Source organism: Bombina bombina, chromosome 1, assembly GCF_027579735.1.
Source record: "Bombina bombina isolate aBomBom1 chromosome 1, aBomBom1.pri, whole genome shotgun sequence".
Lineage (NCBI taxonomy): Eukaryota > Metazoa > Chordata > Amphibia > Anura > Bombinatoridae > Bombina > Bombina bombina.
In genome coordinates, this window is record NC_069499.1 from 1,059,248,551 (window position 1) to 1,059,273,785 (window position 25,235).

The window sequence follows — 25,235 nt, forward strand, 5'->3', positions numbered from 1 at the left end:
AGGACCCATATTAGGAGTGTATATGAACATTTGTCATTAAAAACATACAGGATCCACAAGCCGAAGGTATTAAAAAGCCCCCAAATCGACATTCATTTTAAGTCCCAAAGGATGGAGTTTCTTCAGCTTGTGGATTCAATACATCTCTCTCTACCTAAGTCTCAATAATCTGTTGTAAAGATATGATGTGGATATACTTTCAATAGGGATAATATTGTAGCAATCAGGGTTACCATTATGTCTAGTGTCGCAATGCCGGATTACACTATGTGATTTTTTGTTATTAATAATACTGCGCAAATGTTCAGACCATCTGTAGCTGAGGAAGGCCATCTCCATGCTAGAAATGAAAATAGGGATGAGTACTTTAATAAAAGGAAAAAAACAATTTCAACTTCTCCATGTAAATCTACATTAAGATTCATCACCCAATATAACTCTAATCATGCATTAATCCACCAATCCTACAGCCCAGCAGTTAGTCCTGGATGTCTAAATCAGCCGAGAGGCTCTGAAGCCTCAGTCTGCCCAATATTGCCACTGCATGTGCAACAACTTTTGTGAGTACCCAGCTGTTCACATTGCTCATTCTATCATTGTTCCCTACGATACTACACAATCAGGTGCCTCTTGTTCTCCTGTTTCCTAGGATATTGCATGCAACATCATGGCAAAAGGATCAAGTTGATCCTGTACATAAGCTCCTAATTCCCAATTTAGTGTATGTTCTATGGCTCCCAAATGACACTTGTGTGCAGCTGTCATCTTCTGCAGTGTAAACGCTCCAAAAGTAATGTATATGAATATGATTCTAGATATGAAGAAAACAGTCAATTTTTGACTGTGCTGACCGAGAGGGGGGGGGGGGGGGGGGTGCAGAGGCTGTATAAATGGCTGCCGCCTTAGGCCTCATCAGTCCAGTCTGCTGTACCAGGATCATAGATACAGCAAATGAAGTATATATCCACTCTGCATCCTTAGATGTATGTAATGATAGTTAGTGTAAATATGATTAGATGCTGTAGTTATGGGCAAATAATTGAGCGGCTTATAGTTCTTACCGTAGCAGTCCACGGAATTGTGACCTGCTAGGATTGCCGCCTAAACAAAAAAATGTTTTGACAAATTTAAAAGGACATTAAACTACTGGGCACAAATACTTTATTTTAGTTATTATTCACCATGCAATTGTCCTCTTGTGCCTTCAGCTCCCTTCAAAGCTATTTTTTTTACTCTTTACAAGTGCTAGTTAGTGATCTTCTCCATCTTCAAACTGGGTGCCATCATCTCACACCCTGCAACAGAAGCAGTGTGCGCGCACAGATCTGTGACATCGTTGTCTTCTTGACAAGCATCACTGTGCAGTTTAGAGTGCACAATTTTTGTAGTGGCTGCATTTATCTATATTATATCTGAGGGCTTTTTAGATTTGTTACGTAGCTTTTAAACTGTATTAAAGAAAATTGGATATGTGTAAAGCTTCTGCTTTCTGTTGTGTGAGATAATCCAAAGAGCAAGGTACAGCTGTCAAAATGCCAGTAACAACACTGATCTGTGAAAGTTCGCTGCTTCTGTCACAAGATGCAGCAAGATGGTGGCACCCAGTACTGTAATGGGTTAAAATAAGGAAGATAATGTAAAGAGAGCTGCGATAAAGGAAAAAACACTAGCATGGTGAGTAGTAACAGGGCTACTATAGTTTTGCTCAGGAGGTTAATGTCCTTTAACAGCTTACCTTGATGAGCAGGCAATAAAAAATGTATGAGTTACTAAGGTGTTTAGCATAAGGCAATATAAGTTTTTTAAAAAAATAATACAGCCAAAAGTACTGTACCAATTTATTTTAATGTGGTATGAAAATGGATCTTATGGGAAAAAATATTTTAGGCTTAATCTGGTGCAAAAACAAATATAAAGGTTTAAAATTCTGTTCTTGCATGAGCGCTGAAAGATCAAGCAACTTTTTATCAATTTTACAAAAAGAGGTTATATTGCAGAGGCATCTACTCATGTGAACTTGTTAAAGATAAAAAGCAAGTAAGGCTTGAAGTCATTACAGCATTCCTGTTGCTAGCTATAGGGAAAACAATTCTGGGAGAGGAGAAGACAGTACTTGATGGTGGATGATACCATCTATCACGTAATTCTGTGAGAATATCAACAGTTAAAGGAACACAATATTCAAACATTTTCTCTGTTCTGTCTAACAGAAAATGTTAGAAAATGTATTATAGTTTTGCTTTTTGTTCCCACGCAGGGAGTTTTTCCTGTCAGCCAGTGAGCAGTAGAGCTACCGCACACAATCATTCTTTTTCTGTTAGTTTCTCTTTAAATTCAAACAGATTAAAAAAAAAAAAAAACATTTATTATGTTTTACTGCTGCTATTTCATACCCTTTACAGAAAAACATAATTTATGCTTACCTGATAAACTCATTTCTTTCATAGTCGTGAGAGATAAATTTATTTCTCTTGTGGTGTATCCAGTCCACGGATCATCCATTACTTGTGGGATATTCTCATTCCCAACAGGAAGTTGCAAGAGGACACCCACAGCAGAGAAAGGAGGAACCATAGGGTGTAGTGGTTACTGTAGTTTAAATTTAAAAATTACCTGCCTTAAAATGACAGGGCGGGCCGTGGACTGGATACACCACAAGAGAAATAAATTTATCAGGTAAGCATAAATTGTGTTTTCTCTTGTAAGGTGTATCCAGTCCACGGATCATCCATTACTTGTGGGATACCAATACCAAAGCTAAAGTACACGGATGAAGGGAGGGACAAGGCAGGAACTTAAATGGAAGGAACCACTGCCTGTAAAACCTTTCTCCCAAATATAGCCTCTGAAGAAGCAAAAGTATCAAATTTGTAAAATTTTGAAAAAGTATGAAGCGAAGACCAAGTCGCCGCCTTGCAAATCTGTTCAACAGAAGCCTCATTTTTAAAGGCCCAAGTGGAAGCCACAGCTCTAGTGGAATGAGCTGTAATCCTTTCAGGAGGCTGCTGTCCAGCAGTCTCATAGGCTAAGCGGATTAAGCTTCTTAGCCAAAAAGAAAAAGAGGTTGCCAAAGCCTTTTGACCTCTCCTCTGTCCAGAGTAGACAACAAACAAAGCAGATGTTTGACGAAAATCTTTAGTAGCTTGTAAGTAAAACTTTAAAGCACAGACCACGTCCAGATTGTGTAACACAAGGATGGAACCACAATCTCTTGATTGATATTCTTGTTAGATACCACCTTAGGTAAGAACCCAGGTTTGGTACGCAGGACTACCTTATCCGTATGAAAAATCAGATAAGGAGAATCACATTGTAAGGCAGATAGCTCAGAGACTCTACGAGCCGAGGAAATAGCTACAAAAAAAAAAAAAAAAAAAAAAAAAGAACTTTCCAAGATAAAAGTTTGATATCTATGGAATGAAGAGGTTCAAACGGAACTCCTTGAAGAACCTTAAGAACCAAGTTTAAGCTCCATGGTGGAGCAACAGGTTTAAACACAGGCTTGATTCAAACTAAAGCCTGACAAAATGCCTGAACGTCTGGAACATCTGCCAGACGCTAGTGCAAAAGAATAGACAGAGCAAAAATCTGTCCCTTTAAGAAACTAGCTGACAATCCTTTTTCCAAACCTTCTTGGAGAAAAGATAAAATCCTAGGAATCCTGACCTTACTCCATGAGTAACCCTTGGATTCACACCAATAAAGATATCTACGCCATACCTTATGGTAAATTTTCCTGGTGACAGGCTTTCGTGCCTGTATTAAGGTATCAATAACTGACTCGGAGAAGCCACGCTTTGATAAAATCAAGCATTCAATCTCCAGGCAGTCAGCCTCAGAGAAATTAGATTTGGATGGTTGAAAGGACCCTGAAGTAGAAGGTCCTGTCTCAGAGGCAGAGACCATGGTGGAAAGGATGACATGTCCACTAGATCTGCATACCAGGTCCTGCGTGGCCACGCAGGTGCTATCAGAATCACCGATGCTCTCTCCTGCTTGATCTTGGCAATCAGTCGAGGGAGCAGAGGAAACGGTGTAAACACATAAGCCAGGTTGAAAGACCAGGGAGCTGCTAGAGTTTCTATCAGTGTCGCCTTGGGATCCCTGGACCTGGATCCGTAACACGGAAGCTTGGCGTTCTGGCGAGACGCCATGAGATCCAGTTCTGGTTTGCCCCAACGGAGAATCAGTTGTGCAAATACCTCCGGATGGAGTTCCCACTCTCCCGGATGAAAAGTCTGACGACTTAGAAAATCCGCCTCCCAGTGCTCTACACCTGGGATATGGATAACTGATAGGTGGCAAGATTGAATCTCTGCCCAGTGAATTATTTTTGAAACTTCTAACATCTCTAGGGAACTTCTTGTTCCCCCTCGATGGTTGATGTAAGCTACAGTCGTGATGTTGACCGACTGAAATCTGATGTACCTCAGAGTTGCTAACTGAGGCCAAACCTGAAGAGCCTTGAATATCGCTCTTAGTTCCAGAATATTTATTGGAAGGAGAGACTCCTCCTGAGTCCACGATCCCTGAGCCTTCAGGGGGTTCCAGACTGCACCCCAACCTAGAAGGCTGGCATTTGTTGTTACAATAGTCCAATCTGGCCTGCGAAGGTCATACCTTTGGACAGATGGACCAGAGATAGCCACCAGGGAAGAGGATCCCTGGTCTCTTGGTCCAGATTCAGTTGAGGGGCCAAATCTGTGAAATCCCCGCTCCACTGACTGAGCCTGCATAGTTGCAGCGGTCTGAGATGTAAGCGTGCAAACGGCACTATGTCCATTGCCGCTACCATTAAGCCGATTACTTCCATACACTGAGCCACCAAAGGGCGCGGAATGGAATGAAGAACCCGACAGGAATTTAGAAGCTTTGATAACCTGGACTCCGTCAAGGTAAATTTTAATTTCTACAGAATCTATCAGAGTCCCTAGAAAGGAAACTCTTGTGAGTGGGGATAGAGAACACTTTTCCTCGTTCACTTTCCACCCATGCGACCTCAGAAATGCCAGTACTACGTCCGTATGAGACTTGGCAATTTGGAAGTTTGACGCCTGTATCAGGATGTCGTCTAAATAAGGGGCTACTGCTATGCCACGCGGCCTTAGGACCGCCAAAAGCGACCCTAGAACCTTTGTAAAGATTCTTGGGGCTGTAGCTAATCCAAAGGGAAGAGCTACAACTGGTAATGCCTGTCTTGAAAGGCAAACCTGAGAAACCGATGATGATCTTTGTGTATCGGAATGTGAAGATAAGCATCCTTTAGATCCACTGTAGTCATATATTGACCCTCCTGGATCAGTGGTAGGATGGTACGAATAGTTTCCATCTTGAACGACGGAACTTTGAGGAATTTGTTTAAGATCTTTAGATCCAAAATAGGTCTGAAGGTTCCCTCTTTTTTGGGAACCACAAACAGATTTGAGTAAAAACCCTGTTCCTGTTCCTCCCTTGGAACTGGATGGATCACTCCCATAACTAGGAGGTCTCGTACACAGTGTAAGAATGCCTCACTCTTTATCTGGTTTGCAGATAATTGTGAAAGGTGAAATCTCCCTTTTGGGGGGGAAGCTTTGAAGTCCAGAAGATATCCCTGGGATATAATTTCCAACGCCCAGGGATCCTGAACATCTCTTGCCCACGCCTGGGCGAAGAGTGAAAGTCTGCCCCCTACTAGATCCGTTACCGGATAGGGGGTCGTTCCTTCATGCTGTCTTAGAGGCAGCAGCAGGCTTTTTGACCTGCTTACCTTTTTTCCAGGTCTGGTTTGGTCTCCAGACCGTCTTGGATTGAGCAAAAGTTCCCTCTTGTTTATTATTAGAGGAAGTTGATGCCGCACCTGCCTTGAAGTTTCGAAAGGCACGAAAATTAGACTGTTTGGCCCTAGATTTGGACCTGTCCTGAGGAAGGGCACAACCTTTTCCTCCCGTGATATCAGCAATAATCTCCTTCAAACCAGGCCCGAATAGGGTCTGTCCCTTGAAGGGAATGTTAAGTAGCTTAGATTTTAAAGTCACGTCAGCTGACCATGATTTAAGCCATAGCGCTCTGCGCGCCTGTATAGCAAAACCAGAATTCTTAGCCGTTAGTTTATTCAAATGAACAATGGTATCAGAAATAAAATAATTGGCTAGCTTAAGTGCTCTAAGTTTGCCAAGTATGTCATCCAATGGAGTCTCTACCTGTAAAGCCTCTTCCAGAGACTCAAACCAGTACGCCGCAGCAGCAGTGACAGGGGCAATGCATGCAATGGGCTGTAGGATAAAACCTTGTTGAATAAATATTTTCTTAAGGTAACCTTCTAATTTTTTATCCATTGGCTCTAAAAAAGCACAACTGTCCTCGACAGGGATAGTGGTACGCTTTGCTAGAGTAGAAACTGCTCCCTAAACCTTAGGGACTGTCTGCCATAAGTCCCGTGTGGTGGCGTCTATTGGAAAACATTTTTCTAAAAATAGGAGGGGAAGAGAACGGCACACCTGGTCTATCCCATTCCTTATTAATAATTTCTGTAAACCTTTTAGGTATTGGAAAAACATCAGTACACACCGGCACTGCAAAGCATTTATCCAGTCTACAAAATTTCTCTGGCACTGCAATGGTATCACAGTCATTCAGAGCAGCTAAAACCTCCCTAAGTAACACGCGGAGGTGTTCAAGCTTAAATTTAAATGTAGAAATATTAGAATCAGGTATCTTTCCTGAGTCATTAACATCACCCACTGACTGAAGCTCTCCTTCCTCAGCTTCTGCATATTGTGAGGCAGTATCAGACATGGTTCTTAAAGCGTCAGTATGCTCTGCATTTTGTCTCACCCCAGAGCTATCTCGCTAACCTCTAAGTTCAGGTAGTCTGGTTATACCGCTGACAGTGTATTATCCATGACTGCCGCCATGTCTTGTAAAGTAAACGCTATGGGCGCCCTAGATGTACTTGGCGCCATTTGAGCGTGAGTCCCTTGGGCGGGAGTCAAAGGGTCTGACACGTGGGGAGAGTTAGTCGGCATAACTTTCCCCTCGTCAGATTCCTCTGGTGATAATTTTTTTAAAAACAGAATATGATCTTTATTGCATAAAATTAAATCAGTACATTTGGTACACATTCTAAGAGGGGGTTCCACCATGGCTTTTAAACATAATGAACAAGGAGTTTCTTCTATGTCAGACATGTTTATACAGACTAGCAATGAGACTAGCAAGCTTGGAAAACACTTTAAATCAAGTTAACAAGCAAATATAAAAAACGGTACTGTGCCTTTAAGAGAAACAAATTTTGTCAGAATTTGAAAAACAGTGAAAAAATGCAGTAAATCAAACGAAATTTTTACAGTGTATGTAATAGGCTAGCAGAGCATTGCATCCACTTGCAAATGGATGATTAACCCCTTAGTTCAAAAAACGGATCAAAAAAACGAAATAGACTTTTTTTTTTATTGTTTTTTTTTTTTAACAGTCACAACCAACTGCCACAGCAAGCTGTGGTCCTACCTTCCCCAATAAACGACTTTGGAAAGCCTTTGAGCCCTTTAGAGATGTCCTATAGCATACAGGGGACTCCTGAGGGAAGCTGGATGTCACAGTTTGTAATTTTAACTGCACCAACTGTAACTTTTATACTATAACAGTGGAAAGCCTCAGTAAAACTGTTTCTAGTCAAAATTTAAGCCAGCCATGTGGAAAAAACTAGGCCCCAATAAAGTTTTATCACCAATGCATATATAAAAACGATTAAACATGCCAGCAAATGTTTATATTGCAATATAATAAGGGTATTACCCCTGGGAGTAAGCATGATACCAGTCGTTATTAAATCACTGTATTCAGGCTTAACTTACATTAATCCGGTATCAGCAGCATTTTCTAGTGTTTTCCATCTCTAGAAAAAATTATAACTGCACATACCTGATAGCAGAATAAACTGCACGCCATTCTCTCGCTGAAGTTACCTCATCTGTGTAATCCCCTCAGACATATGTGAGAATAGCAATGGATCTTAGTTACAACCTGCTAAGATCATAGAAACCTCAGGCAGATTCTTCTTCTATTTACTGCCTGAGATAAAATAGCACAACTCAGGGACGGACTGAGACCAACCAGGGCCAACGGGCGAAAATGTGGCAGGGCCCCCCACCTCCCCTTTGCTCCACCTACCTCCTCATCTCCTCCTCCTACCCTATTGCCCCTCCCATTTCCTGTGACCCTCCCACCTCATATGCCCCTCCCCCACCATGTTTTTACTTGCCATATAAAGAGACAATTTTTTCCTTAAAGTCATTACACACACACCTGACTCACACAAGCATGGCACACACACACCTGACTCACACAAACACTGCACACACATATCTGACTCACACAAACACTGCGCACACACATCTGACTCACACAAACACTGCGCACACACATCTGACTCACACAAACACTGCACACACACATCTGACTCACACAAACACTGCGCACACACATCTGACTCACACAAACACTGCGCACACACATCTGACTCACACAAACACTGCACACACACATCTGACTCACACAAGCACTGCACCCACACACACATATCTGAGTCACACAAGCACTGCACCCACACACACATCTGACTCGCAGAAACACTGCGCACACACATCTGACTCACACAAACACTGCGCACACAAACACTGCACACACACATCTGACTCACACAAGCACTGCACCCACACACACATATCTGAGTCACACAAGCACTGCACCCACACACACATCTGACTCGCAGAAACACTGCACACACACACAAACACATATCTGACTCACACAAGCACTGCACCCACACACACATCTGACTCACACAAACACTATACACACACATCTGACTCACACAAACACTGCACACACACATCTGACTCACACAAACACTGCACACACACACACCTGACTCACAGAAACACTGCACACACACACATATCTGACTCACACAAACACTGCACACACACACATCTGACTCACAAAAACACTGCGCACACACACACACACATCTGACTCACACAAACACTGCACACACACACACACACATCTGACTCACACAAACACTGCACACACACACATCTGACTCACACAAACACTGCACACACACACACATCTGACTCACACAAACACTGCAAGCACACACACATCTGACTCACACAAACACTGCACATACACATCTGACTCACATAAACACTGCACACACATACTTGACTCACACAAACACTGCGCACACACACACACATCTGTCTCACACACCACAAACTCTGTAACACCCACATACACAAACACTACACACACTTGAATTACACACCAAACACTGCAACACACACACACCACACAAACACTACCCTACATGTACTGAAACAGATATTTGACTACAGAACAAGATCCATACTCTGCATCATCCTAAATTACTTATTTATTTAATTTGTTTGTCCTATTTTATAGGTACTTTTCTTAGAGTAGACAGAGGCAAGCTGAATCAAGTGTGTGATAAACGTTATAACAACCATGCTAAAAGAGATGAAAGATTAAAAGGACTTTTGTGTCTTACTACTACTAGCCAGCTTTAGTCAGCCCTCTATACTCTCTCTGCTCAGTGAATTTAACCCTAAAAGCTCTGCATGTTGTTTTATGTGTGCAGAACTTGTAGGATTAAGTTCACGTAGCAGGGAGAATGTAAATTGAAGATGCCAGTGTCTCTGCTGCACCCAGTGATTTATTAGTTAGATAGTGGTGTCCGGGGTTGCCCCTGCCATAAAAAGTTTAAATAACACAGAAGAACAAGTTGAGGGAATTTAAAAAAACAACGGCACAGCAGTAAAATGTCTGTGTTTTTTTCACTGACACTGAGTGATTACTTACTGTGTACTGTCTGCAGAGGCGCTAAACAACCCCAGGCTGGATTTCTAAAGTGCAGGAGCACGTTATAAGTTACCTACTTCAATTGGCTTCGTTTTTCCTTCCACTTCATGGGTGACACACTCTCACTCCCTCTCTCTGTATGTGCAGATAGAGCGCTCATGCCCCCAGCCAAGCCAGCCCTCCACTGTACATTTGAGCACGCCGCACAACTGCCCCGCCCCCCAGAAAAGTTCCCGGCCAATTTTTATTTTTTTTAAAATGTAAAATAATAAAAAAATAAAAAATAATAAAAAAAATCTTTATTGCTGCCTGCAGTGGTGGCGAGCAGGAAGGGCCCTCTAAGATGTGGGGCCCTCGGGCATGGGCCGAATTGCCTGACTTGTCAGTCCGCCCCTGGCACAACTCTGGTACTATTTAAAAATAACAAACTTTTGATTGAAGAAAATAAACTAACTATATTTAACCACTCTCTCCTACAACATCCTAGCTTGTTGAGAGTTGCAAGAGAATGACTAGCTATGACAGTTAGGGGAGGAGCTATATTACAGCTCTGCTGTGGGTGTCCTCTTGCAACTTCTTGTTGGGAATGAGAATATCCCACAAGTAATGGATGATCCGTGGACTGGATACACCTTACAAGAGAAATAAAATTTCAATGCATGCACCACGTCCTGATAGTGCAGCAGACGTTCCTTCTGAGAAGAAGGGTTAGGACCCAAGGAAAGAACAACAATCTCCTGATTAATGTTCCGATCTGAAACCACTTTAGGGAGAAACCCTAACTTAGTAGGCAAAACTACCTTATCTGAATGAAAAATAAGGTAAGGAGACATACTGTAACGCAGAGAGCTCTGACACTCTACGAGCAGATGAAATCCAACACCTAAACTTTACCACTTCCTTGCTCTAACGAAGGCAAAGAGAATAACTGGGGTTGGAGGGAAGGGAGGTGTTATTTAACAGCTTTGCTGTGGTGCTCTTTGCTGCCTCCTGCTGGGTAGGAGTGATATTCCCATTAGTAATTAGATGATCCGTGGACTCACCGTGTCATTAGAAAGAAATTATACTTACCAATAGGCACCCAACCACTGGAGGAAACCAGTAGAAAGCCAAACTGAAACATAACAGCAAATTATATGGAATAGGAGTATATCGACAACCCAAAGGGAGGAAGCAAAGGACAAGTCCCCGCGACACCTTTGGAAGTCACTAATTCCCATAAGGTGAAAAAATGCCACTACCCATACTCCAAATACATCCCACCAACAAACACTGCACTCTGAGAGGTAATGGGCCTCAACTCAGTGAGAACCCCTCTCTATGAAGAAAAACATGCACATCGTCATTCTTCACCTTCCTCCAAGACTACTTTCCAGTAAGGTGGGAGGGGTTTTATAAAGCTCTTGGTTTTGTGAATCTTTCCCTCCTCCTAGTGGCAGGGAAAAAAAAATTCTGGAGTAATGGATCGTTGACTCTGACCACCTGTATAAAAAAAATTAAATTGAGCAATTTGTCCCTTTAAGGAAAAATCACATGGGTTTGCAGTCTAAGAAAAAGAAACTCCCCATTTTTTTAACTTATGTGTTGTGTTGTAGAATTCAAGTTTTATTTTACAATTTCCAGAGAATTTTTTTTAGCAAGAGCTGAAAATATGGAAATCATTTACCTGCTCTCCATAGTGCAGTCCTCTGTTCATTATTGGAATTAAATGCTTTTGCAAATGAATGGGATTCCTGAAGGCAGTCTAATAGCTTGAAGAGGTGCTTTGTTGACATATATTTATACATTCCTTGATATTCAGATTCAATGTGTACTTCTGTGTCAAAAGCATCTCGCTGTTTAAAATGGGAAAATCAATTTGTAATAGCAAAATAAGAAAAAAATGAAAATCATTTTCTGAAAAAAATCAAGCGCTACCAGAGGGAGTCTACACAAAATATATACATATTACAGTAAGCAACTAAGATCTTGGTTTATAGCATCAAAAATATCTTACAAAAAACAGAATTTATGTTTACCTGATAAATTACTTTCTCCAACGGTGTGTCCGGTCCACGGCGTCATCCTTACTTGTGGGATATTCTCTTCCCCAACAGGAAATGGCAAAGAGCCCAGCAAAGCTGGTCACATGATCCCTCCTAGGCTCCGCCTACCCCAGTCATTCGACCGACGTTAAGGAGGAATATTTGCATAGGAGAAACCATATGATACCGTGGTGACTGTAGTTAAAGAAAATAAATTATCAGACCTGATTAAAAAACCAGGGCGGGCCGTGGACCGGACACACCGTTGGAGAAAGTAATTTATCAGGTAAACATAAATTCTGTTTTCTCCAACATAGGTGTGTCCGGTCCACGGCGTCATCCTTACTTGTGGGAACCAATACCAAAGCTTTAGGACACGGATGATGGGAGGGAGCAAATCAGGTCACCTAGATGGAAGGCACCACGGCTTGCAAAACCTTTCTCCCAAAAATAGCCTCAGAAGAAGCAAAAGTATCAAACTTGTAAAATTTGGTAAAAGTGTGCAGTGAAGACCAAGTCGCTGCCCTACATATCTGATCAACAGAAGCCTCGTTCTTGAAGGCCCATGTGGAAGCCACAGCCCTAGTGGAATGAGCTGTGATTCTTTCGGGAGGCTGCCGTCCGGCAGTCTCGTAAGCCAATCTGATGATGCTTTTAATCCAAAAAGAGAGAGAGGTAGAAGTTGCTTTTTGACCTCTCCTTTTACCGGAATAAACAACAAACAAGGAAGATGTTTGTCTAAAATCCTTTGTAGCGTCTAAATAGAATTTTAGAGCGCGAACAACATCCAAATTGTGCAACAAACGTTCCTTCTTTGAAACTGGTTTCGGGCACAGAGAAGGTACGATAATCTCCTGGTTAATGTTTTTGTTAGAAACAACTTTTGGAAGAAAACCAGGTTTAGTACGTAAAACCACCTTATCTGCATGGAACACCAGATAAGGAGGAGAACACTGCAGAGCAGATAATTCTGAAACTCTTCTAGCAGAAGAAATTGCAACCAAAAACAAAACTTTCCAAGATAATAACTTAATATCAACGGAATGTAAGGGTTCAAACGGAACCCCCTGAAGAACTGAAAGAACTAAGTTGAGACTCCAAGGAGGAGTCAAAGGTTTGTAAACAGGCTTGATTCTAACCAGAGCCTGAACAAAGGCTTGAACATCTGGCACAGCTGCCAGCTTTTTGTGAAGTAACACAGACAAGGCAGAAATCTGTCCCTTCAGGGAACTTGCAGATAATCCTTTTTCCAATCCTTCTTGAAGGAAGGATAGAATCTTAGGAATCTTAACCTTGTCCCAAGGGAATCCTTTAGATTCACACCAACAGATATATTTTTTCCAAATTTTGTGGTAAATCTTTCTAGTTACAGGCTTTCTGGCCTGAACAAGAGTATCGATAACAGAATCTGAGAACCCTCGCTTCGATAAGATCAAGCGTTCAATCTCCAAGCAGTCAGCTGGAGTGAGACCAGATTCGGATGTTCGAACGGACCTTGAACAAGAAGGTCTCGTCTCAAAGGTAGCTTCCATGGTGGAGCCGATGACATATTCACCAGATCTGCATACCAAGTCCTGCGTGGCCACGCAGGAGCTATCAAGATCACCGACGCCCTCTCCTGATTGATCCTGGCTACCAGCCTGGGGATGAGAGGAAACGGCGGGAATACATAAGCTAGTTTGAAGGTCCAAGGTGCTACTAGTGCATCCACTAGAGCCGCCTTGGGATCCCTGGATCTGGACCCGTAGCAAGGAACTTTGAAGTTCTGACGAGAGGCCATCAGATCCATGTCTGGAATGCCCCACAGTTGAGTGATTTGGGCAAAGATTTCCGGATGGAGTTCCCACTCCCCCGGATGCAATGTCTGACGACTCAGAAAATCCGCTTCCCAATTTTCCACTCCTGGGATGTGGATTGCAGACAGGTGGCAGGAGTGAGACTCCGCCCATTGAATGATTTTGGTCACTTCTTCCATCGCCAGGGAACTCCTTGTTCCCCCCTGATGGTTGATGTACGCAACAGTTGTCATGTTGTCTGATTGAAACCGTATGAACTTGGCCCTCGCTAGCTGAGGCCAAGCCTTGAGAGCATTGAATATCGCTCTCAGTTCCAGAATATTTATCGGTAGAAGAGATTCTTCCCGAGACCAAAGACCCTGAGCTTTCAGGGATCCCCAGACCGCGCCCCAGCCCATCAGACTGGCGTCGGTCGTGACAATGACCCACTCTGGTCTGCGGAAGGTCATCCCTTGTGACAGGTTGTCCAGGGACAGCCACCAACGGAGTGAGTCTCTGGTCCTCTGATTTACTTGTATCCTCGGAGACAAGTCTGTATAGTCCCCATTCCACTGACTGAGCATGCACAGTTGTAATGGTCTTAGATGAATGCGCGCAAAAGGAACTATGTCCATTGCCGCTACCATCAAACCTATCACTTCCATGCACTGCGCTATGGAAGGAAGAGGAACGGAATGAAGTATCCGACAAGAGTCTAGAAGTCTTGTTTTTCTGGCCTCTGTCAGAAAAATCCTCATTTCTAAGGAGTCTATTATTGTTCCCAAGAAGGGAACCCTTGTCGACGGAGATAGAGAACTCTTTTCCACGTTCACTTTCCATCCGTGAGATCTGAGAAAGGCCAGGACGATGTCCGTGTGAGCCTTTGCTTGAGGAAGGGACGACGCTTGAATCAGAATGTCGTCCAAGTAAGGTACTACAGCAATGCCCCTTGGTCTTAGCACAGCTAGAAGGGACCCTAGTACCTTTGTGAAAATCCTTGGAGCAGTGGCTAATCCGAAAGGAAGCGCCACGAACTGGTAATGCTTGTCCAGGAATGCGAACCTTAGGAACCGATGATGTTCCTTGTGGATAGGAATATGTAGATACGCATCCTTTAAATCCACCGTGGTCATGAATTGACCTTCCTGGATGGAAGGAAGAATTGTTCGAATGGTTTCCATCTTGAACGATGGAACCTTGAGAAACTTGTTTAAGATCTTGAGATCTAAGATTGGTCTGAACGTTCCCTCTTTTTTGGGAACTATGAACAGATTGGAGTAGAACTCCATCCCTTGTTCTCCTAATGGAACAGGATGAATCACTCCCATTGTTAACAGGTCTTCTACACAATGTAAGAATGCCTGTCTTTTTATGTGGTCTGAAGACAACTGAGACCTGTGGAACCTCCCCCTTGGGGGAAGCCCCTTGAATTCCAGAAGATAACCTTGGGAGACTATTTCTAGTGTCCAAGGATCCAGAACATCTCTTGCCCAAGCCTGAGCGAAGAGAGAGAGTCTGCCCCCCACCAGATCCGGTCCCGGATCGGGGGCCAACATTTCATGCTGTCTTGGTAGCAGTGGCAGGTTTCTTGGCCTGCTTTCCCTTGTTCCAGCCTTGCATTGGTCTCCAAGCTTGCTTGGCTTGAGAAGTATTACCCTCTTGCTTAGAGGACGTAGCACTTTGGGCTGGTCCGTTTCTACGAAAGGGACGAAAATTAGGTTTATTTTTGGCCTTGAAAGGCCGATCCTGAGGAAGGGCATGGCCCTTACCCCCAGTGATATCAGAGATAATCTCTTTCAAGTCAGGGCCAAACAGCGTTTTCCCCTTGAAAGGAATGTTAAGTAGCTTGTTCTTGGAAGACGCATCAGCTGACCAAGATTTCAACCAAAGCGCTCTGCGCGCCACAATAGCAAACCCAGAATTCTTAGCCGCTAACCTAGCCAATTGCAAAGTGGCGTCTAGGGTGAAAGAATTAGCCAATTTGAGAGCATTGATTCTGTCCATAATCTCCTCATAAGGAGGAGAATCACTATCGACCGCCTTTACCAGCTCATCGAACCAGAAACATGCGGCTGTAGCGACAGGGACAATGCATGAAATTGGTTGTAGAAGGTAACCCTGCTGAACAAACATCTTTTTAAGTAAACCTTCTAATTTTTTATCCATAGGATCTTTGAAAGCACAACTATCTTCTATGGGTATAGTGGTGCGTTTGTTTAAAGTGGAAACCGCTCCCTCGACCTTGGGGACTGTCTGCCATAAGTCCTTTCTGGGGTCGACCATAGGAAACAATTTTTTAAATATGGGGGGAGGGACGAAAGGAATACCGGGCCTTTCCCATTCTTTATTTACAATGTCCGCCACCCGCTTGGGTATAGGAAAAGCTTCTGGGAGCCCCGGGACCTCTAGGAACTTGTCCATTTTACATAGCTTCTCTGGGATGACCAAATTGTCACAATCATCCAGAGTGGATAATACCTCCTTAAGCAGAGCGCGGAGATGTTCCAACTTAAATTTAAACGTAATCACATCAGGTTCAGCTTGTTGAGAAATGTTCCTTGAATCTGTAATTTCTCCCTCAGACAAAACCTCCCTGGCCCCATCAGACTGGTTTAGGGGCCCTTCAGAACCATTATTATCAGCGTCGTCATGCTCTTCAGTATCTAAAACAGAGCAGTCGCGCTTACGCTGATAAGTGTGCATTTTGGCTAAAATGTTTTTGACAGAATTATCCATTACAGCCGTTAATTGTTGCATAGTAAGGAGTATTGGCGCGCTAGATGTACTAGGGGCCTCCTGAGTGGGCAAGACTCGTGTAGACGAAGGAGGGAATGATGCAGTACCATGCTTACTCCCCTCACTTGAGGAATCATCTTGGGCATCATTGTCATTGTCACATAAATCACATTTATTTAAATGAGAAGGAACTCTGGCTTCCCCACATTCAGAACACAGTCTATCTGGTAGTTCAGACATGTTAAACAGGCATAAACTTGATAACAAAGTACAAAAAACGTTTTAAAATAAAACCGTTACTGTCACTTTAAATTTTAAACTGAACACACTTTATTACTGCAATTGCGAAAAAATATGAAGGAATTGTTCAAAATTCACCAAAATTTCACCACAGTGTCTTAAAGCCTTAAAAGTATTGCACACCAAATTTGGAAGCTTTAACCCTTAAAATAACGGAACCGGAGCCGTTTTTAACTTTAACCCCTTTACAGTCCCTGGTATCTGCTTTGCTGAGACCCAACCAAGCCCAAAGGGGAATACGATACCAAATGACGCCTTCAGAAAGTCTTTTCTATGTATCAGAGCTCCTCACACATGCGACTGCATGTCATGCCTCTCAAAAACAAGTGCGCAACACCGGCGCGAAAATGAGGCTCTGCCTATGATTTGGGAAAGCCCCTAAAGAATAAGGTGTCTAAAAAAGTGCCTGCCGATATAATCTTATCAAAATACCCAGATTAAATGATTCCTCAAGGCTAAATATGTGTTAATAATGAATCGATTTAGCCCAGAAAAAGTCTACAGTCTTAATAAGCCCTTGTGAAGCCCTTATTTACTATCTTAATAAACATGGCTTACCGGATCCCATAGGGAAAATGACAGCTTCCAGCATTACATCGTCTTGTTAGAATGTGTCATACCTCAAGCAGCAAGAGACTGCTCACTGTTCCCCCAACTGAAGTTAATTCCTCTCAACAGTCCTGTGTGGAACAGCCATGGATTTTAGTAACGGTTGCTAAAATCATTTTCCTCATACAAACAGAAATCTTCATCTCTTTTCTGTTTCTGAGTAAATAGTACATACCAGCACTATTTTAAAATAACAAACTCTTGATTGAATAATAAAAACTACAGTTAAACACTAAAAAACTCTAAGCCATCTCCGTGGAGATGTTGCCTGTACAACGGCAAAGAGAATGACTGGGGTAGGCGGAGCCTAGGAGGGATCATGTGACCAGCTTTGCTGGGCTCTTTGCCATTTCCTGTTGGGGAAGAGAATATCCCACAAGTAAGGATGACGCCGTGGACCGGACACACCTATGTTGGAGAATAACAGTTCTGTTGTTCCTGAAAAACACACAACTAATATAAGTGAAAGCGCTGAAGACAGCTGTGTATTTAGCATCTTTAAACACTGCAAAAGCAGTGTGCACATATACGGTAACTCTGTAAACTGCCTTTTTGATTTACAGACATATATACCTTTAACAATTACTTAAATCTTATAATGAACTATACATTTAGGAGCCAAACGAAAGATCTTGGTCATACATGAACTGCTATTATTATTTTAGTCAGAGCACTGCCAAATCTGTTGGCGCTCTACAGTTTGGGTTTTAGGGCAAGATACAATGGCTTATGAGAGGGCCCCTTATCACCCAATCAACAAGTCTCAAGTGCTTTCCGAGATATTAAAGTGTGTTTGTATGCTATAATTATACAGCATTTGAGCGAAAACAAAAGAAACAGACTAGATACAATACATTTCTGCAAATAGTTACACTCTTACTTGGGCAGCGGCTAAATGTTCAGCATCCTCCTTCTTGCTGGTCGCCGGATAAAATACAATATTATCTATGGTCTGTATTAACTCAAGCTGTACCACACACTTTATGAGGAGCCCGGCAAAGAGTTTCTGATCCGCCATTTCTAAATAGAGGTGCAAAAATAGCAAAGACGTTTTAGTTAAAATCAACCTAGATCATTTTTATTAGTAAGATAAAACATAGATCTTTAAACTAGATCAACAGTTCAATCTTGTTAGTCTTAAATAATTTAACATCTTATTCTCTTAACCATCATAATATTAGGAATAAGACAAAACAATACAAAACAAAGTATCTGTCTCTGCTGAAGCACACTTGTTAGGAGAAAAAATGTCTAAGCACCTTCAATATGGTATAAAATAAAATAACAGATCAGGAAATAATGAAAGTATTTAATAGTCTACACACTGTGTAGTGAGATTGCTTTGTGACCACAGAACACTGTGTTGCATAAATGACTCACTCTCTTGTGATTTTCCTCTCCAATTTTCTTCTGTAGTATTAGACACTTGGCTATGAGCTCTGTCTGAAGCATTTCTATCCATGCTGCTCATGGACTGGCGGTCAATATCCATATCCTGCAAGTTTGGGGAAGTAAAATACCAATTAATAACATTGGACCAGAGTCATTGCAATGTAACACAAAGAGTTAAGAACAATGTACTTCCAAAATGACATCCCAACATTTTAAGATTTTGTTAAAGAGACAATGCATTCAGGCATTTAGCTGATAAGAGTTTACTGTATTCAAAGATGCTGTATGAACACACTTTCTGATTGGCTGGACTCTCTCCCACCCACCACTGGCAGGTTATACTGCAGTATTGAAAGTTTCAGTATTGAGGTTGGTTTCAACAGGGAAAATTGTAATCAATTTAATACACTCCAGTAGGTAAAATAAATAATTGTTAACACATTAAAGAGTAGACATTTTTACTGTATCATGTTCCCTTTACAGGACCATCAACTCAGAATTTAGCAACTCAAATAGTTTAACTATTGAATTACAACATTATCACAGTATACATGATTTATTTTGCTACTTTCTGCTGTCAAATACATCTGAGATGGTGCTTGTTCCACCTCCTTCCAGGGAGTTTTGGGTTAATACTTTTCTCTGCTTTTGTGTGGAGTAGTCTCCTCCACCTTATCTCTCTAGTCATTTCCTCTCCTAAAGGGGATTATCTGTTTTGCATCACCAAACTACATTGGGAAACCATTATTTGCAATAGCAGTAGTTTAGGTGTGAAATTTATTGTGCATTTTGTTCTGGGGAACAGGGAAATCAGTGAAAAGAAAAAACAAACCATACTCATTTGACAAAAAAGCTGCATTATTCATTGAAAAAATTATGAAAGCTATGAAGATACATTAGAATGTAACTTACAATTTGGGATTAATGTCCCTTGAAGCACTGGTAGCTAAATATACAATATACACTGGTGATCAAACGGGTCAAGAAGGAATATACTTAAAATAAGTGACACCTTATAACTCAAGTTGAGAACACTGGAACTAATTAACAATTATTTCAGGGAATACAATCTATTAAATCATGTTTGGATGTTTGGAAATGTACTATTACCCACTTGCAGATGTGACAAACCATAAAGTGCAATGGTTGCTGGAACAAAGTAGAATAGTCAAGTCTAGAAAGATATAAAATGAAGGACACCAGTATGAACAGAGGTTAGTTATGCCCAGTCATCGATAACCAAGGTATCTAATTTTTGTCCTCTGCCTTTGTTTTATTTTCGCTGAAGGTAGCTGGAATACTTTATCCCAGTTACATGACTAGTATCCCCTGGTGACAAAGTGAGAGAATTTTATTTAATGTAGGTGCTGTATGTCTTTTGGCTATGTTCTATCTGAACCATGTACGAAAAAAAAAAAAGGGGTTTCTTGTCCCTTTAAATTCTTAAAGGGATAGTCTAGTCAAAATTAAACTTTCATGATTCAGATAGAGCATACAATTTTAAGCAAATTTCTAATTACTCCTATTATCAATTTTTCTTCATTCTCTTGCTATCTTTATTTGATCATAAGCATAGGAGCTGGCCCATTTTTGGTTCAGCACCGGGGAAACGCTTGCTGATTAGTGGCTACATTTAGACACCAATCAGAAAGTGCTACCCAGGTTCTGAACCAAAAATGGGCCGGCTCCTATGCTTACATTCTTGCTTTTGCAAATAAAGATACCAAGAGAATGAAGAAAAATTGATAATAGGAGTAAATAAGAAAGTCGTTTAAAAATTGCATGCTCTATCCGAATCATGAAAGTTTAATTTTGACGAGACTATTCCGTTAACAAATTCACAAACATCTTGCATGAACACACATATATATATACATATAAAACAACACAAACTACGGAGAGAACACTTACAAAACGTTTTTCTGAAGTATCATCATCCATTCCAGATGGTCTCCATGTTAACAACCTAATAAAGAAAGTGCAAGACCGTTTGTCAAGATATATATATATATATATACACACACACATATATATATACACACACACACAATACATTATTACAATACACCGGACAAAAGGGAGAATGAGGGCCCTATTCCCATAGGAACTTACAATCTACATGGGTAGGAGGGTGAGAAACAGGAGGTGGGGACTGCAAAGATGAGAATGATGTTAGTGAGGAGTTAGACAAGGGCAACTAATAAACAAGTGGAATTCACTGGTTACTGTTATGGGTTATAGGCTTCCCTGAACAAAAAGGTCTTTAGGGAGCATTTAAAGGACAGATTAGTGGAAAGTCGGACAGCTCGAGGAAGTACGTTCCAGAGGTGATGGTAGAAGATGCAAGGAGCAGGTCAATGTTGGATCTTGGGACGCAGGCTGGAGTATATGTGTTGATGAGTGTGGACAGGTGGGGGGCAGCATTGTTAAGGGGTTTATAGGTTAGGGTGAGAATTTTTAATTTAATTCTGCTGTGAATGGGGAGCCAGTGAAGGGACTCGAAGAGAGGTGAAGCATATACAGAGCATCGGGAGAGGTGGATTAGCCTGGCAGAGGCATTTAGGATGATTGAAGGGGGAGAGGCGGGAGAGATGAAAGCCAGTTAGTAGGTTATTACAGTAGTTAAGTCTGGAAATTATCAGGGATTGAATTAGCTGTTTAATTGTTTCAGCACTCAGAAACAGATGAATTTTGGAGATATTGCGTAGGTGGCAGCGGCAGGATGAAGATGGATGTGGGGTATGAAGGACAGATTTGAGTCAAGTGTAACTCAGAGGTAGCGGACTTGGGGTGATGGGGAGATAGTGATGCCGCCAACAGGGATAGAGAAGTTAGAAACCGGAGTAGAGCTAGAGGGGGGATAAGAATGAGCTCAGTCTTCTTACAAAACACCTACAAATTAAAACACTATTTGTCAAAAATAATAAGCAAGCCAAAACTTACACACTAGGAATTGTAGTTTTGAAAATATCCAACATACAGTTACACGTCTGATCCCAAACTTCAGGACTAAACTTTTCTCCATTTAGGATAACCAGGTTTTCCAAACAATTGGTCCCTGATCTTGCTAACTGTTCATTATCTGTAAATGAAAGCTAGAAATTAGCACCAAAATAACAGCATTTCAATATATTGACTCATATCGCTGAATAATACTCACCAGTAAGAAACCCTTTCCCAAGGAGAATAAACAGAACTAACTGCTCCACATATCAAATGTGGCAGTGTAACCTTAAAGTGAAAGTAAATACTAGAGTTTTACAAACACTAGGATTTACTTTTGAAACAAATAAAGGGGACTTTCATTCATAAAGTATAAGATACTTCATGTAGAAAGCTCCTTTATTTGTTTTAACAGATCGCCGTTTTTAGCTGCTACAGCAGCCCACGGCTAAAAAAATTTTTTGCTAAGAGGTGACGTTTTCACCTCTTAGCCAATAGCCGTGCGGTAAATCTGGCTTGGCACCCATGGGAGCCGGATTTATCGCACGGCTATAGGCTAAGAGGTGAAAACGTCACCTCTTAGCAAAAATGTTATTAGCCGTGGGCTGCTGTAGCAGCTAAAAACGGCAATCGGTTAAAACAAATAAAAAAAAAGGAGTTTTCTACATGAAGTATCTTATACTTCATGAATGAAAGTCCCCTTTATTTGTTTCAAAAGTAAATCCTAGCGTTTGTAAAACGCTAGGATTTACATTCACTTTAATTCCTCCTACTCTTAGTTGTTTTCAGAGTGAATGGACAGGAAAAAGCTAGGGAATGAACCTGGTGAGTATTATCCAGGGACATGGACCAAGATATAGAAATTGCTTTGGTGATAACTGCTAATTATCTTGGCTCTCTCTGAATAAAACTCACCAATATATTGCAATAAAATGCAAAAATGTATCAAGAAAGAACAGTGTAAAAAAAAAAGAAAAAAAAAGGGGATTTTAATTTAAACTAAACTTTGCTGAAGTAAGACTGCCTCACATCAAGCTTATAGTGAGAGACTAAAGTATGATAAGAAATGGCCAGTCATTCCAAAACCTTTCAACCTGAGGTGATTGAAACCAGAGACAGTCTGTAGGGAAAGAAATGAAAATAGGACCTCATATAAGATCTCAAAGGTGCTAGGAAATGATCCAATACTAACAGGAGACCCCAGGGTAAAATCACTAATTGTTGGGTAGGAAGAATATGAACCAATGCTTGAGTGAACTGGAAAATAAAGAGTTCCATCTGACGATAGAAGGAAAAAGCAAAAACAAAAAACTTGTAGGTTAGATTCCATGGGCTAAAACCCAGCAAAACTTCTAGTACAACACATGATATTGAAGGTATAGAAATGATGTGACAACATGCAGGAGGAGAAAATATCCCAAATTCTGTAGTACACACACAGGTATAATTATTTCTGGCCTGTAAAAGGGTCTTGGGGGCCTGGTTGAAAAGACCCTGAGAGCCAGTCAAAAATAAATAAAAACTTACACAGTGCAGCAAGAGCACAGCTCTGTTTGAAGAGAACAGCCGGAATTGGAGCAGCACTACAAAGTGAAAGCACTAACAGTTCCTGCATGTGTCCTGTTCTTTCTTCAGACATGATGCATTTTCTGAAAGGAGAGATCACAGCATGTTCTGCCTTGGGGTGAACCATGAAGGTTTTCAAGGCAGCTTTTGAAGCAGGGAATGCACGACTCAATGTAATGGTGAAATGGTGTCGTTTAAAACTGCATAACACCTGTGCAATAAGTGGGAATGGAGGAAACATAAAAATCTGAATGAATTCCCAAATCTGCAAAAGTGCATTTATAAATGCTGAAAGAGGTAAATGGAAGTGGTTGAAGAAACGTGGAGCTTAATGATTCTGGATGGATCAATAAGATCTACACCTGGTTATTCCCACCTGAGCACAATGTAATTGAAGAGAACAGTGTTTAATTACCACTTTGTTGCTGAGAATGTCAACTTCAACGTTATGGCATTCTGGAAGATGTGCTATGGTGTGGTGTATGACAAATTTCTGTGCCCAAGAAAAGATTAGTTCCACTTTGTGCAACACTGATTGACAGGTTACACCCTGTAATGTCACATAAGACACTGCAGATCTGTTGGCTATCAGGATTGTATGTTTTCTTCCTAGCAGCAGAGTCTGGCAATGGCAAACACCTAAAAGGAGTCTATTGTTTACAGAACATTGGAGGACAATATTAGATTCTGTGATTTCCATGTGCATTCTGCCTTGAAAGACTGTTGCACAAAAAAAAATCTTGAATTGTCTCTATTACTAACCAGTCGGGTTTGTGTTTAAGAGGTCCTTCTAAAAACTTCAATGGTTGAAGCTCCCTGTACCAAGAGCAAGAGAAAGTGGGGGGAAATAATTATGTTCGAGAGATACTATTTAATAAGTCACTTGGCCCATTGCACTTCAAGATCTACAAAGTGCAGAAGAAACACACCTTACCACAAATGGCACAAGGACTTGGGACTCCTGAGACTGTAGAAATCCTGAAAAAAATGGGGTCTGAAAACAAATTACTGTTGATTGCAAATCAAAGCAGCTGCCTAAGAGACTCCACAAATAGTAGTTGATGGCAGCTCCAAAATAGCATAGTCTCGTAGAAGCTGGATAAATTGATGTACTGTAACACCACAAATCCTTTTACAAATCTTCACAAAGTGTGAAAGGGAAGGCACTGTCCACATTCCCACATCAAATAAACTATTTTTGTTTTGTTTAATTTGTATTTAAAAATGCCCCACTGTCAAAGTAGGAAAGAAAATCATGAAACTAGAGTCTGTTAAAATCAGCACCAATTTTAAGACAACTAGGGCAATATGTTAAATATACTGGGTATTAGCAATTGCTTTACGCTACAGAAAATTATTTAGATAAAAAATAGTTTGATGCCTTTAGACACAGTAAAATCTACAGGTATATCAGGTCCAAAAACAAAATCTGTAGAAGGTGTTTAACTACAATACTCCAGGATCCCTTTATAAAATAACAAGGCAATTAAAAAATGTTATTTTAATGCAAAAAGGGTGTTGATGGAATAAAAGTTCAAAATGTATCCATCTGATAACTGCCCCAAATCAAAGATTTTCTCAAATTCTCAGACACAGAGTTTTGGGAGTAGAGAAAAAAGGAAATTTATGCTTACCTGATAAATTGATTTCTTCTACGATACGACGAGTCCACGGATTCATCCTTTACTTGTGGGATATTATCCTCCTGCTAACAGGAAGTGGCAAAGAGCACCACAGCAGAGCTGTCTATATAGCTCCTCCATTGACTCCTCCCCCCAGTCATTCGACCAAAGGTATAGGAAGAAAAAGGAGAAACTAAAAGGTGCAGAGGTGACTGAAGTTTTAAACACAAAAATATCATCTGTCTTAAATTGAAAGGGAGGGCCGTGGACTCGTCGTATCGTAGAAGAAATCAATTTATCAGGTAAGCATAAATTTCCTTTTCTTCTACTAGATACGAGTCCACGGATTCATCCTTTACTTGTGGGATACAATACCAAAGCTACAGGACACGGATGAACGG

The 25,235-nt window shown here is 41.2% G+C and overlaps 1 protein-coding gene across 1 annotated transcript in view; it reads right to left on the bottom strand.

The window, feature by feature from the left end:
- ARFGEF2 (ADP ribosylation factor guanine nucleotide exchange factor 2) overlaps positions 1–25,235 on the bottom strand; it is a 471,542-nt gene that overhangs the window by 50,473 nt on the left and 395,834 nt on the right. Inside the window, exons 31-35 of the mRNA XM_053716931.1 lie at positions 21,647–21,785; positions 20,615–20,669; positions 18,692–18,806; positions 18,192–18,331; positions 11,534–11,702 (exon numbers count right to left, since the gene is read on the bottom strand). Of these exons, the coding sequence (XP_053572906.1) occupies positions 11,534–11,702; positions 18,192–18,331; positions 18,692–18,806; positions 20,615–20,669; positions 21,647–21,785 (618 nt within the window). The remainder of the gene's footprint in view (positions 1–11,533; positions 11,703–18,191; positions 18,332–18,691; positions 18,807–20,614; positions 20,670–21,646; positions 21,786–25,235) is intronic.